The 16,269-nt window shown below is 37.2% G+C and overlaps 1 protein-coding gene across 6 annotated transcripts in view; it reads left to right on the top strand.

Annotated features, from left to right (window-relative positions):
* The window catches only part of LOC140135721 (uncharacterized), a 193,470-nt gene that overhangs the window by 160,924 nt on the left and 16,277 nt on the right, over window positions 1–16,269 (top strand). For 5 of the 6 annotated variants that reach the window (XM_072157316.1, XM_072157318.1, XM_072157317.1 and 2 more), the window contains 5 exons: window positions 2,633–2,988; window positions 3,848–3,964; window positions 5,431–5,628; window positions 7,705–7,833; window positions 10,201–14,820. In XM_072157316.1, coding sequence (XP_072013417.1) covers window positions 2,633–2,988; window positions 3,848–3,964; window positions 5,431–5,628; window positions 7,705–7,833; window positions 10,201–14,820 — 5,420 coding nt within the window. The remainder of the gene's footprint in view (window positions 1–2,632; window positions 2,989–3,847; window positions 3,965–5,430; window positions 5,629–7,704; window positions 7,834–10,200; window positions 14,821–16,269) is intronic. The other variant, XM_072157319.1, reaches the window with a different exon arrangement.

Below are 16,269 nucleotides of genomic sequence, written 5' to 3' on the forward strand. Positions count from 1 at the left end.
CCATATCTCAAATGGAATTGCCTATTTGAAATTCACACTCCTTGTGTGGAAGATTAAGTTCATATTTTCCATAGGGAGTTTATGGTTTTCAATTGGAATAGGCCGATACAATTATTGGAAGAATTTTAGTTTGCCAACCTGGTTGAGAAATTTATTCCAAGGCTTTGTTTCAACGCCTGAAGAAAGTGTCATATGCAGGAGACATGACAGAGCTAACATGTTCCTGAACACAAATTTGTTGACAAGATACCAACTTGTTACTAATCAGTGCAAGTGTGCTGGCCCAGACTAAATTTAGAAACCTATTGTTATCCTTTAGTGACAATACCTGAACATTGTTGACACAATTCAGGTTATGTCACTGTTGAAAGTTTATATCAATTTTCCACATGATGAGTTCTTTAGTTTGAAATGCTTGTTGTTCCAGACCTCCTGTTGTGTACATTTCTCATGTCAATCTTAATGATTATGACTTGAAGCAAAATATAAGAATATGATGTCAATTTACAGTGTGATATCTTTCGGTGTACATTTTTTTTAGAATACAAAAATAAACAGTCACATGACATTGAATCGGGAATAGTGATTAAGAAAATCTGTTAAACACAGGTGGAACATGTTAGCTGGCTTGCTTTAATAGGAAGATATTGTTAGAATTGCGCAGACGTAGTGCGATGAAATTGCCCATGTTTCATCAGCTGGTGTTTGGATTTTATGTTCATGTTGGTCTTTGATGATGCTCATACTGTCATTATATGAAGGTCTGGTTTGCATCACATTAGAGTTTATTTTTGGTTTCATTGTGGTTCAGCTTAATTTAGTATGAATGGGCATATGGGTTGTAGTAACTGATGGCATATTTTCTTGGGTCGTAATATTGACCTTTTCGATAAATCCCATTAGCCTTTGCGAGTACACCTGATATTTCGTCGTTTGACATCTCATTGTCTGACACCAATGTGCTCATCATTTGGCGAACATCGTTTCTGCGCTTTGCAAGTCGGCATGACATCAAATGCCGACATGCCGACATCTCAGGTGTACTCGCAAAGGCTTATGGGATTTACCAAAAGAGGTAAATTCAATTTGAGTTGATCCATACTTGTAAGAAGGAAACTTGACTTTAACCCCCTTGAGAACTACTGTTTTTCTTATAGAGTCCCTGATTGGTTAATTACATGATGAAATCTTCTAAGTAACCAATCAAAATATAGCTTTTAGATCTCTCAGTACTTTTAAGCTTTATCCCCTTCAGCCCTACTAACTATTCTTATCTTATCTCTGATTGGCATATTGCATGATATAGCCCTCTTTGTAACCAATCAAAATAGCTCTTAGATGCCATTTTTGTGCTTCATTTTCACTCTTCTTAAAAGTAGCTGAGATAATATATGAAAGTATACAAATTTGGAAAGAAAATGATGCATAGAATCAACTTTAACTTCAGAATTTGGAGGGGGCAAATTACCAGTGTTTAAGAAAAAACCACCCATATTAAACTTTTTTAACCTCTGTAATAAGTTACTTGGCCATCTCAAAGTTATAAAAACTCAGGCGAATACCCTACCAAGCGTTCATTAGGTGTGAATCGACAGCACCTAGTAGCATGTTAGTAGGCACATCTTGCCTTCAGGAATGAGGAACAGGCGCACATGTATTCTATCGTGGACTTCCCCCACTCATTTTGCATGAAAAAAATCAAAACAAATATTGAAAGAAAGATAGAACAACATCATTTAGTTTATAATTATTTGTTTAATTATATACATACCATTGTAGTGACAATTTAATTCAGACATTTCTATAATTGCATTTTGTGGCTTGTTTAAATCAATACAAGGAGACCACAAAGTAAGCATGTGAGCTGTTTAATTACCTAGTCATTGCACTAACTTGGCAACTCATTGGGGTTTTTATGATATGATGTTTTAATTGTATTTGGCAGGTGGATCAGGTGTTTAGTGGGCTATCCATATGATGCCTTGTTAATCTAGTTCTATTAGACTGCATTAATTACCTAGTCATTGAACTTACTTGCCAACTCATTTGGGTTTTTATGATGTGATGTTTTAATTGTATTTGGCAGGTGGATCAGGTGTTTAGTGGGTTATCCATACGGTGCCTTATTAATCTTGTTCTATTTGGACTATATTATTAAAATCCATATCCGGTGGATATCATTACAGGTTTACAGTAGGCTATTCATATGATGCCTTATTAATCCAGTTCTATTTAGACTGCTTAGACTGCATCATTAAAATCCATATTAGGTGAATGCCATTGCAGGGGCTCAGTGGGCTGTCCATATGATGCCTTAGTCCAGTACTATTTTCACTACATTATTAGATTTATATTAGATGGGATTTGTATTTTACCCAGTATGCAGTTTGTGGAAGTGTGCATTGTGTATGTGCCCAGGGACCTAGTATATTTAGTGCACTTGTGAAGATGTATGATCCAGAAATTATGAAAAGCACATCCAAGGTAGCTCCCATGGGCTTGTGGCAGGTCACATTACTGCATCCTGCACACATAGAAAGTGTTAACCAGCAACAAAATTACCTGTCCCAGACTTTCAAGCAGGTGCCAAAACTGAGTCCTGAATATATATCTTATGCATTTCTTACAACAGGAGACCCAGATATTCCGCAGATGAAGGTCAGCCACCAGTACTTGCCGAAACCACTCCAACAGAAGAGTCCAAACCACCCCTGTCCAATGGCACAGAAGCTCTGATAGGAAGTCTCGAAGAAAGGAGAGAAAGAATTAGGGCTGCCAGGCAACGTGATAATCAAAGTCGAGACAAAAATGGAACGACGACACCGACTAAACAATCAAACGGAGAGATACCAATGGTAAATGGGGAATCGGTGAACCAGCAAGCGGAGACACACCCACGTAGGACGAGTCAACCAAATAGGTCGTTACCGGAAACAAATGGGGCTTCTCATCCTAAGAGGTCATCGAGCAGTAGCGATGCAGAGTCTAGTAAGTACAGTGTGATACTTGGTTTGAACGTTATGGAAATGAGTTTGTTTGTAACTTTGTTGATCAAATTTCCCTTCACAGGCTTGCAGAGGGAACAGTACCATCAGATGTAGCAAGTATAATAACTACTGAAGGTTTCACTGGAAATTCATGAAGTAATATGTGAAGACTTATTCTATTAATCATCCCATTGAAAGATACAGGTATAGCTGGATAAGCTGTACTGGTATATCTAACAAACAAAGATCAATAGACCAGTTTGGTGATTTTCGAAAGTCTTTGCGAAAGTTACTGAGACTACGTCATCATCATTGTGCGCATCATCAGTGTGCACTCATGACAAGTCAAATGAAGGCTTTCAGGAATAATGGGGATGGTCAATCCATAGATAATAGTTGTATGTGATACTTAACTCTCTTCACGCGGGTGTCGACTGCAGACGACAAGTTTGAAATTTTTTTAGAAATTCAAAAATTTCAGAAATGTAAATTTGCATGACTATATTTGAAATCAGCACGAAAAATGGATTAAAATGAGTACAAACAAGCCTAGTATTGATGCAGTAGTTATTAAGATAACTCTTGATATTTTGAGAAAATATTTCAAAACTTTAACTTTTTTCATTGAAGCGCATGGCTAGCACGCAGAGCATTAAACCCTGTGTTTGACCAGTAGGAGCAGGTGTATGATGCCTGTGTTCTACAAACTGGAAGTCCAACAATGTTGATCTTGGCTGTACCAGTGACGTCAGAATCTACATTTGAGTTACAACTATATCATGGATTTCTTACAAGTATATTTATTTTTATGGTCAACTAGAAACAGAAAACTTGTACTAACTAAGATGTGTTTCTTACAGAGGAAGATCAGTTTGAGATGCGACGCATGAGGCGACGTCTACAGTATTTACAAACCAAAAATCATGACCATAAAAGTAAGAATGATGGGGAAGTGCCACAAGACGAGGGGGAAGAGAGTGAGTGTTTGGCTTGATTTGGTGCTTGATTAACATGACAGCATGCTTGATTCTAGATGCATCGTACCTTCCTCTACAAACCCTCCTAGGTATCAAGGGGGGGGTAATTTGCAGGCCTTATATTAAGTATGCCTGGACCAGGAGCTAAAATGAGCTCTTGATCCTATAGTTTGTAGTGTCAAATATTGGACACACCAGGAGCCAAAACTGGGCGACCATGGGGTAAAAAAAGCTTGGGTGCTTGCTTAATATAAGCCTTGGTAATTTGACATCCTGAAGATGAAGAAAGTTCATTCAAAACTGTATATCATGTTTATTCTTTCTGTCGCATCACTCGTAGCCGAAAAGTAAACATTCTTTGCCCAAGGTATATGACAGAAAAGTTAAATTTCTTTTTAATTAATACATTTTTATAGTTACATATTCTTCTATAGATTCTTTTATAGATGATATTATTTCAATCTCATGTAATTACAAAATTTGAATCATCAAAACTAAATGTTGAAAATGAAGCAATTGAAATAAGATAGCTTTTTCTGTGATAGGCTTTTACGACAGGAATTCATAACAATTAGTGGGTTTTTAGCGGATTTGCTATCAGACAAGTTTAGATAGCTTTCCATAGATAATTTTTCTGCTTCAGTTACAGTAAATATGATAGTTGAGAATACTTTTACTTTGTTCTGCTTTTCATTTCTTCTTTGAAGAATGAAATAGTTGCATCACCACTTGACCATCACCATCATCATCAGCATTTACCACCACCACCACCATCATCATCTTTTCTCCCTCTTTTCTCTCCATCAACCCCAAGTAGTGATATGAGCACCAAAAGCCAGCATGATAAGAATGTTATGAAAGTAGAGGAATTTGTTGACACACGCAAGTATGTCCGTTCAGTAGACTCTGTTTATAGCTGAGCGTGTTTTACGAGGATCTTACCCTTTCCACGTCACTATCGGTTGGGTGTGTGAAGCATGCAAGTAATATGCAATATAAATTATAGCCATCTTCTGGCATGTTTTGTTTGGAACTAACTGTCAACTACTAATTTTTTGTAAGACATGGAAGCCTCTTTCAGACGGTTTAACTTACTCGATCACAGTGGTGCATTAACTGCATGACTTTTTGTGATATATTGACGTGCCTAATCAAATGAGCAGCGAAGTCTATGATGTTTTCTGCGCCAGGCCTCCCGTTAATTGTTTAGGGAGGAGTCATATGTTCCATATTGTTCTGGATGTAGGACAGCTAGGCAAGCTAGGCTTAACAGATGAATCATGTAGATATTAGAGGACAATTGTTCATTGCATGGTGACTTTGATTGCGTTGAGTGTTGGGTTTGATGACTTATGCATGATGATTTGCTGTGGCTGCTTGGAAGATGACCAACGCAGCAGTGTCCATTTCCTATTCGGACTTGGCAGTAATCGGCGGCATTATGCTTATCTCTCTCAATACTCAAGAATCACTAAAAGACCAAGAGTTTGAAAGTAACACATGGCCACGGCGAAGGAGAAGATGCCACCAGATTGAAGCCATCAAGGAGGAGAGTCGGGAGGAAGAAGATGAGGATGTTAGCATCGCTGATGGGGAAACAGAACAAGATGTTAGTGGACCTAGTGCTAGTAAAGTTAGGAGGTCATCCAATCCATCCTTGACAAGTGAGTTAAAATGTGTGGTTTGCTTGCATGCATGACTCAAGGGTTACGATAACATGTACATTCATGTGATGGTATTTTGATGATGTTTGGTGATAAAAATGTTGACTTGAATTTGAGACAGGTGTTTAATTAGTGTTGGTAATTAGGGATGTAATCAAGAACGAGTGGTGGCCTTCGAATAAATATTGCAAATGGATCTGGATTTTGATATTTTGGACAGTTTGAAAAAACAATGGCGATTGAATGGTGATGGTAGAGAAAGGTTTTGTATATAGAATTTCAGATATTTTTGCTGGTTAGGATATTGGTTATATAGAAATATGCTGGTACAGATTACTGTTGGTTTCAAAGTGGTAAAATTAATTTTGAAATTGACGCAGAAATAAGTAAATTTGTAAAAAGTTTTATTCACAATCAGTTATTTTCTATTTTGTTTTCATTTTCTTATTTTGTCCAGTTTTATATGAGAAGGGATGTAGTAAAGAATACTTAACAATTAACAAAGCAATTTAGAAAAAAAAAGTTAGCGATTTGTCTCATAAATTAAAAGGTTAGATTATATTTAATTCATGGTCCACAAAGTTTTGTTTAGTTAACACGTACCAGTGTGTTGCACACCAACACGTGATAATGCCATGCAAGTCTGGTATATTCTGTCAGCTGGCATATGGGCGGTAAAGTTGGATGCGAATCAAGATGGTTGGCATTTAGGTTATAGCCAGGCTGATACCAAACATTCAGTGGTATATATCTATCTATATATTAATGAGTAGAGATGTACGACTGTGACTGCCATTTCTTTAACTACATACTTTCAGTGACAGATAAATAGCACTGTGAACCAAATTATTCTCACTACCAATTGCACAGTTCAATAACACTTATAACAACTATAGGTCAAAATTTGACCTCAAGTTGCGGAGGATGATTTTTGTACCCACATTTTCAAAGGTCAACCTATGATTAATACAAACATATTGGGGTTAAAGAGCATCGTCTTGCATAGATTCTCAACAGTAACATATGTATGAAAAAGATTTTTTTTAAATTTCTTTCATTTTTCATTTTGATTTTTTAATTTTTTTCAATGTCATAAAGTTGTTCATTATTGATTAATATGTTTTGTGATAATTGGTCATGATAGAGTAAAGACTTTTTTGTCGTAAATAAAACTGGGGTTTTAGGTAACTTAATCATAACTGACAGAATGTACCAGACTTGTTCATTGTTGGTTTATATGTTTACCATTGAGCCATTTTGTGAAAATTATATCATGTAGAAAGAATGTTGGCATTTTAGGGAAAAAAGAATTTTGCCATTTCTATTATTGACCGTAAGTGATGTTTAGATTTGATACCATGATATATATGAGTGCCTTCCCCATGGTTTGGTATAGGATGATAGTGTATTAGCATAACCTTCTAGTGCACTGCGCAACCAGTGTTATGATGAATCAGATTTCCAAGTCGTGCTTCGTGTTTCCATGGTCTATCATGAGTAGCTAGTAATAGGATAAGCTTTCTGTTCTATTGGGGTATAATGTTGTAATGTGACCTCATGGAAAAGACAATGATGGTTGGGGATGTTCTCAGTTATGAACCAAGTTGGTGCACATCAGTGAATTTTTGTGGTATTAGATGATTTACAATGTATCTTTAACAGTAGTGGTATATCATTATCTTATTATAAAGAATCAAAACTTTAATCTGGCCCTGCATGATATTTCCTTCAATTTGCAAATCAAATCTACTGTCCATTCCTAGTAGACAGGAACTGGTTGGAAGTAGATTATGTTATGTATTGTTTTATTGTGCTGTGGCTTTGACTGGCCCATACCAGCTGTTTCTTGATTTCAGTGTCAGAGGTAGCTTCAGTTTACAGTTGGTGTCGGTTCATGTCTTAAGAAGTGTACAAAGGTTAACTAATGTTTACTTTGTGAGAGCCTCTTAAGGTTATTTATAAAAAAAAATGTGTATTTGCAAATAATTTATTTTGTAAGAATTTATTAACAACACGTAACATGCATGGATATAGAAATGGTCTGGCAACACTTTCCATGTTTGACCCTTTCAAAAGGTCACACATCCTTGGAAGAACCTATGGAAATATCCAAACCTACTGAAACGCCACAAGATAATGAAAGGCTCGCTGGAAAAGAAGAAAAAGAAGAAGAAACAGTTGATGTTGAGGAAAAATTAAAAACAGGTAAATTGATCTGGCATGAGAGCATGATGATATTAAGATATTTGATTTTGACTATGGTTAAATTGTGATAAGACCATGTAAAGGTTCTTAAGGGCTACTCATATTAAGCATGGGTACTAGTATTATGGTACCTAAAATTGAATTGGTAGTTTACTTAACATATATTATGTGATGAGTAAAAATTAAGCTTTTGTTGGTGTTAATCTTAAATTTAAAACAATTAGTGTAAACCTGTTTGAACTTGCTATTATGCTATGAATCATTCAGTTACAGCCTTTGTTAAAGCAATTTTAGGGGCACATGCAGTATTTTGATTCCCATCTGTGACAATGCAATATAGCTCATTTCTGTGAATTAATAAGGGAATGAGGACTTCAAAAACTTTATATTGTTATTCATAATGCTTTTGGAAGTCCTTATATTTGCTTTGTAGATTTCTAGAGTGCAGTAGGCAACATGGCGCATTTTCCATAAGTTACATTTAAAGTTGCTGTGTTAAAATGGAATCATAATAAACTCATATGGATAGTTACAAGTATACCATTAATGACAAACTAAATCACCATACTAGATTCACAAGGCCTCAGCAAACATGAAATGTATATGTACATTTAAGAATATTTAATCATACATAGTCATCTATATAGAAATCAATTCCATTATTAGAAATTGTAGTGCAAGTTATACATATAGCATAAACATACACATAATTTGTCAATGGGTCTTTTCAAGTTTTCAGTTTTGGAAAACCATATGATAAAAACTAAAACCAGGAACTTGAAAAGGCCATGTATCATAGAAACAATTCCTAAGTTTGTGCTTGCTCTTTCAGCCCATCCAAAAGGAATGTATTTTTCTTTTCTTCTCTCAATTTTTGTTCATCAGCGCCATTATGCATGTCTTAATGCAATCATGCAGCTTTTAGAAATTTGCAGACGAACATGTTACAGTAGTTTGCATGGCAAACAAATCTGAGAAGATCACTTTGTAGAAACACTATAAGCTGTTCAGTATGAGATGCAATATGACCTACATGACCAAAATGTATGGATCTTACACAAATGGGGCATGTTGCCAACTTATGGTAGAACATACTTTAGTTGTTAGAGATCATTTAGAGAAAGATGGAACATGACTTAGGGCATGGTGTCTTGTTCCAACTTGTACTGAACAGACTATAGTGTGGTAATATCAAAGGGTACAGTTCAGTGGCTCATGGATTGATTTACTTAAAATTGGACTCAAATGTGTAGGGTATATCAAAGAGCTCAGTATAACTGCTTTATATCCATTTTGGCCTTGTGTCCCAGTTTATTCTGGTTGCACTAGTGACATAGCCAACACTTTTTCAAAGGGTGGACAAAGAGAAGCAAGGTAACTTTCAAGGGGGGCAAACTTTGATGAAAATGGTCATAAAAATGGGCTAAAAAGTACAAAAAAGCCTACAAAACTTAGTTGCTACCCCTCGGCTATGCCACTGGGTTGCACTTGCAATGTATGCGTGTTGGAGATACGGCTATATTATCACTGGTTTGTGGATTTATTGCAGTTCACAATGGACACACATCTTTGTCGTCACCTTAAAGCCCCTTTTTGTCTGAAAATTTTGGTACCAAAATCTTTTTTTTTCAAAAGTGGAGATGAGGCTGTGTTGCGCTGAGCCCTCAATATCATAGTCACACACAAAACTCTTTTTTTAAGTATTATGGAAGTGTACATGATGCAGGTTTTGATCTTTGGCTATTGAGATTTGAAATATAAAAATCACATGTCAGCTTTTTTTTACTTAGTTAAGAACAATCTTTCATATGAATTTAGTAAATCTTTTTGAATGTCTGGATAACATTTACATTTGATTCTAAAAAGAATAAATCCATGAGTTTTAAAGTGTAAGTTATCACTGGACTGTACATTTTGGTATGTCAGATTATTTTTAAAGTGATTTTTAAGTGAAGTTTATTGGCTTTAAGCTGACCCTGACAAGTAGCCTATCCTTTCTTCACTTTATCTAGATTAATTGACCTTCTTGGTAAATCCCATAAGCCTTTGCGGGTAGACCTGAGATGTCTTCATTTGATGTTGCACATCTTTAGGGAACATTGTCATATGATGACATCTCAGGTATAACCACAAGGAATTATGGGATTTAATTTACCCTTTTGGTAAATCCCATAAGCCTTTGTGTGTAGGCCTGAGATGTCTTCATTTGATGTCGCACATCTATAGGGAACATCGTATTGCAAGTCGGTGTGACGTCATATGACAACATCTCGGGTCTAACCGCAAGGAATTATGGGATTTATCGAAAAGGTTAATTCAAGATGTGCATGTGTTATGTAGATTAATATTGGCTTGTTCACTTTTAAGGCCTGACTGACAAGATGACTAAAAAACAAGAGGCCGCCGCCGCTAAAGCTGCTGATGATGATATCCTGCTACTGCTCGGAAGAGCACCAAGTAAAGATGAAACAAAAATGGAACTTGAAGTTTCAAAGAAGGATAAATCAGAAGACAAGAAATTAAGTACAGAGGAGGATACGAGGCAACCAAGTAGTAAGTCTGAAATCACACAAAGTTTAGCAGACGACGAGGCTCAAAATAAAAAGGAATTGATTGACAAGGAAGCGGATCATGAAGCTGTAACTCAGGAAAACCTTGACAAGTCTAAAACGAACAAATTAAAAGCACAAGAAGACGAAGCTGGAGTGTCTATTCAGGAGGAGGGTAGTCGAAAGTTGCGGAAAGAACCCAATATTACAAGTGACAAGGATGAAGATGTTCTTGGACTTCTTGGTAGACCACAGGCCCAAGTGGAAATAGCAGCAGCATCAGTAGTAAAGAAAGACACCAAAGATGATGACATTCTTGAACTTCTTGGCAGATCACAGGCCCAAGTGGAAACAGCAGCAGCATCAGTGGTTGAGAAAGACACCAAAGAAGGATCAAGTACAGAAGCAAAATCTGATGGACTTGGGTTGTCTCTTCCTGATACAGATGGCAACAGAACTGCATCTGATGCAGCAAGTCAAAGCTCACAGTCTTCGGATTCAGAGGGGTATCTTTCTGCTTTGTCGGAGGAAGATGCAGAAAACAGCAGCGCCAGCGTTCTTGCGATGCTGCAGAAGGGTGGTGATAATGCGGAGGATGAGGCTAAGTTTACCATCGCTCCTGATGAGATGATGTTGCCGGGTAAGGAGGTCAAGAAAGATGAGGCTGTGGATGAAGAAGACATCTTGACTTACCTTGGCAAAGGGGAGAACGCCAACTCGCAAGCGAACAAGAACCGCTGGACCATGAAAGGTAAGCGACAGAGTAGCGACGCCTTCTCGGAAACATCGGCAAGTGACGAAGGCCTGGCTGAAGTTGGAAGTAGCACCGGAGGGGATGTAGCACAGAATGGGGACAATGGGGGAGGGGTTGAGAAAGAGGATGACATCATGGCAATGCTGGGAGGTGGTGTGAAAATGTCTGAGACGAAACTAGAGAAGCCAGAAATGGACTTAATGGATAAAGTAGGTATTGCACCAACTGATGCTATTACAGTTTTAGATGCTGACGTCGGGAATCAAGATAGGAAAGAACTCATTCGACCAGGAAGATTAAAAGATTTGACTGAAACATCAAAAGAACATGATGATGAAATAAATTTAACTGCTGTGTTAAGTAAAAGTAAAAAATCAAGAGGCAAAATTGAGGACAAATCGGCAAATGAAAAAGATGTTAAAGCAGAGCCAACAAAGACAAAAGGCCTTAGAGGTTTATTTAGAATCAAATCGCAAGAAAAAATAGACGCGAAGAAAGATGCAACAAAATCAAAGAAGGAAATGAAGAAACAGAAAGCAATTGATAATGAAGATGAAGCTAATATGCTTGAACTTCTTGGAAGAAGGTCAAAGGTCAGTGATGGTGCATCAGGTAACAGCGCAGATGTAAAGGATATATCTACATCCAGGGATGAGAAAAAGACTGATGTCAAAAAGTCACCTGATCAAACAGATGACGACGATGGCATGTCATTGTTTGGAAGGAGCATCATGAGTCCAAAACGAGTGCGTAAGTCTAGGGAGTTTGTTTTCCATGATTATGAAAATGTTGAACTGAAAAATGACGACAAAGCTGATTCAAGGAGCGGACAGAGTAAGAAGAGGAAGGAGGAGGAGAACGACATCATGGCTTTGTTGAGCGGTGGAATTCAAAGGAAATCTTCAATCAAAAATGAAAAGGAAGTGGAAGAAAAGAAGAAAGACAAAAAGCCAGATGTTGCTGGACTCGAAAAAGTTGCTTCCAAAAAGAAGGAAGAAGAAGCCCAGGTCGAGCAGAAAGACACAGATGAAACACCTGATGAGGTTATTAAAGATGAAATCAAACAAAAACCAATGGATGATGAGGATGATGTCTTACGGTATCTTGGAAGACGAGATAAGACTTCGAAGATGAGTAAAAAGAACAATGAGGATGCAGATGTACTTGCTCTACTGGGTCAAGGCGTAGATGCCAGTCTTGGAATGCCCAATGATGAGAAACAGAAAGATGTAGCTACTGATGTAGCCAAGGAAGAAGTTAAGAAGGAGGAGGAGGATTGGAAAGAGAAAGATGACACTACAGACAAAACCAAGAGAGAAGGTGAGAAGGATGATGATGACATAGAGCATGAAGAAAGTACCATTGTCGAAACCAATAGTGAAGTTAAGAAGGCTTATAATGATAGGAAAGTGAATGATGAAGTTGAAACCAAGAAAGAAGTGAAGGATGATGATGATGATGAAGCAGTGACTGTTGTACTGGTTTCTCCACGTGTGAAGAGAAAGGCAAACAAAGATGCAAAGAGTAGTCAAGATGAAGATATCATGGCAATGCTTGGTAGAGGAGGGAGTGAGGAGAAGATGGAAGATGTTGAGGTGGTAGCATCAATACCAAAAGTAAAGATAACTGAATCAAAATCATCTATTGAGAAAGATGGCGGCATTAAGGAGGAAGCCAAGAAGACCAAGAAACCATTATTGAGAGTATTCAGTAGCGAAGAGGAATCATCTTTTGTTACAGTTGATTTGAAGGATTCAAAGAAAACCAGGAAAGATGAAGATGAGGATGTTTTGGCATTGCTTGGAAGAGGAACGGGTGTGGTCAGTGAATCGGAGAAGAATGAAGAAGCTGATGAGGTAATGGTGGTTAAACTACCAAGTAGGCAGGCATCAGTTGACCTTGATGAAGAAGTTATGGTGATGAAATTACCTTCTAAGAATAAGAAAGATGCTACAGAGGCTGGTGTAAAAGTGGGAGATGATGAGGATGTTATGAATTTACTTGGAAGAAGCGGTGCTAAGGAATGTAAATCGGCTGAAGAGGATGTTCTTGCATTGTTGAGCCAAGGAATTTCAGCTACACCAGAGGAACCTGAACGTAAAGTGGAGAAGGAGAAGGAGGAAGAAAAAGAAGTGAAAGAAGTTAAAGGAGAGAAAGATGATAAGATAGCTGACAGTGAGATAACAGAAACTGATTTTGCATCTAAAGAGACTGGCAAGAGTATTGGTGTGAAGAAAGAAACAGAAGAAGATGATGTTCTTGCTCTACTTGGTAGGGGAGCATCAGTGGAAGAAGTTGAAGATGACGCAAAAGTGGTGAAAGAACCAGTACCCAAGAAAGAAGATTCTGTTCTTGCAGATGACAAAGAAATTATATCTACAAGAAAGGCAACCACAGAAAAAGATGTTAGCGAAACAAAGAAAGAAGATGTGTGGATAAAACGGACAAAATCCAAAGCATCAGAAGAAGATGATGTTCTTGCTATGCTTGGTAGGGGAGCATCAGTGGAAGAAGTTGAAGATGACGCAAAAGTGATGAAAGAACCAGTACCGAAGAAAGAAGATTCTGTTCTTGCAGACAACAAAGAAATTGTATCTACAAGAAAGGCAGCAACCACAGAAAAAGATGTTAGCGAAACAAAGAAAGAAGATGTGTGGATAAAACGGAAGATACCCAAAGCATCGGAAGAAGATGATGTTCTTGCTATGCTAAGCCAGGGTACATCAGAAGTTGCTGTTAAGTCAGTGAATGAAAACAAAGATGCAAAGAAGAAGGGCAAAGAAGATGATGTTCTTGCTATGCTAAGCCAGGGTACCACTGAAGCTGCTGTTGAGAAATCAGTGAATGAAGACAACAAAGATGCAATGAAGAAAGACAAAAAAGATGAAGATGTTCTTGCTATGTTAAGCCAAGGTACTACTGAAGCTGCTGTTGAAAAGTCAGTGAATGAAGACAACAAAGATACAAAGAAGAATCTCAAAGCAGATGAAGAAGATGTTCTTGCTATGTTAAGCCAGGGTACTTCTGAAGCTGCTGTTGGTAAGTCAGTGAATGAAGACAAAGAGACTAAGAAGAATCGCAAAGCAGATGAAGAAGACGTTCTTGCTCTACTAAGCCAAGGTACTGTAGACAACAAAGTGACAATAGGAGACAAGGAAGGTATAAAAGACAATGAAGACAAGAAAGAAACTATCCAGAAAGAAGATGATGTGCTAGCTTTGTTAAGTAAGGGAGGAGAAGTGGAGGTGTCAGCTGGTGATGAACAAACCAAGATGAAAGACCAAAAGAAAATTGAGAACAAGACAAAAGACTTGGCCGATGAGGAGGATGCCATTGCTCTGTTGAGTCAAGGTACACCTCCCACTGCAGAAAATGCAACATTAGATGAAGAACAAAAGAAGGAAGAGATGAAACCAGAAACAAAAGACCAAACAAAAGATGCAAGTGGCTCATCAAGTAGAGAACCATCAGTGGAGGTAGAAGATGTTGAGTTAACTGCTCTTCTTAGTCGAGGCAACTCGTTGGAAGGTCTCAAACTTAAGATTGAGATGGTTGATGACGAACCAGAGGTTTGCTTTACTCTTCCTCCAAGCAAGGGAAGGAGAAAGGAAGATGTAAGAGTGGCAGAAAAGCAGGAGGATGTGATGACAATTACTCCATATGATGGCTATTTATATAACACCTGTAAGTATATTAGTAATACGCACCGTGACATTGTCTGCCAATCATAAATGGCTACTAATGAATAGGGTCAATGTACTATTTGTCAGAGGAAGTTACTGGAATGTACTTCAGCGTTTGAATTGTTAAGTTGACATAACCAAGACAATTGACATAATTGTTTTATGTTTTGGTACATCCAATTCCAATAATGTAAAAGTGGTATTTTTTGCAAGTGAAATGTTTTGTGCTTTGTTGATTTTGAACTGCTTTTAAATTCTTGATTTGAGTTTTCTTATATAGACCTTTCTTTCATGAAAGAACATATTTATGAATTTTTATTTTTGAGCGGTAGCTGTGTTGGAGGAACTCATGCAAAAAGGGTAAAAACTAATGCTCCTTGAAAATTTTATATATTTAAATCAAGAAATATATGCATTGTTTTTGATAAATTCTGTCCCCAGTAACAAGGTAGCTGTATTTTTCGACAGATATACCATTATCTCATTTCATGGATAAAATTTTTGAGATTAAATGATTCCAGAGAAAAACAAAAATAATTAAAATTTAGTATTTTTTTCACATGTGACAAAGCGTTGTGATTGGCAGACAATGTGAAGCATGTTGGCATGTATGTAGAATAATAGACAGCATGTACGTTGATGGACGCATGTGACCAACATACATGGTTTGAATAGCCACACCCTGTGGGATTTGAAGGTTAAGACAAACCATAACAAGCATGCATGACTGAAGCTGACAATGTAAATACCACCAAGTATGATGGCATCAAAGTATTGTTCATATTTTGTGGTACACATTGTTGCCAAACCCACAAATTGGTAGCCCAATTGGGTGACTTATGAACATTTTAACCATTTCTTGTTCCATAGAAGCTAGTGGTTATGAAAAAGAAATGGATGGTTTTTCAATATTGGCTTCCGATAGTTTCCTGTCTCAGACGCCAATTGTTAAGAGAAAAATTGGGCGACTTTTCGATTGTTTGATGTGTGTGATTTTGGAAGTTTTTGGCAACTCCAGTGGGTTGTTGCATGATTTATTTTGAAAATGAACTGTGTATATGCTACTTGATACACTTTCTGTCTTGATTGCACGTACCTATACCTTAGCATCTTGATATCTTCCCTATAGTGTGCCAATAGCCCTAATAGCTCATAGCGTAACGACTTTCTTCATTTGTTCTTATTTTATTACCAGCTACAAATTACATCTACAACTTTACTAACTTTTATGATCAGAATTTGCCAAATTATAGAAGTGGATGTAATGCAGTTTTATAGTTTTAACCCTATGAGAACTACCTGCCTATTGGTCAAAAAGAAGTTTTCATTATCAATTGGACCAATCAGCAACATTGTTAGAATAATTTCATGACCCCAAAAAAATGGGGTGAATTATTTATAAAGCTCCATTCTGATTGGTGATTAAAGTGAAGATATCATGTAATTGACC

Source organism: Amphiura filiformis, chromosome 16 (genome assembly GCF_039555335.1).
Source record: "Amphiura filiformis chromosome 16, Afil_fr2py, whole genome shotgun sequence".
Lineage (NCBI taxonomy): Eukaryota > Metazoa > Echinodermata > Ophiuroidea > Amphilepidida > Amphiuridae > Amphiura > Amphiura filiformis.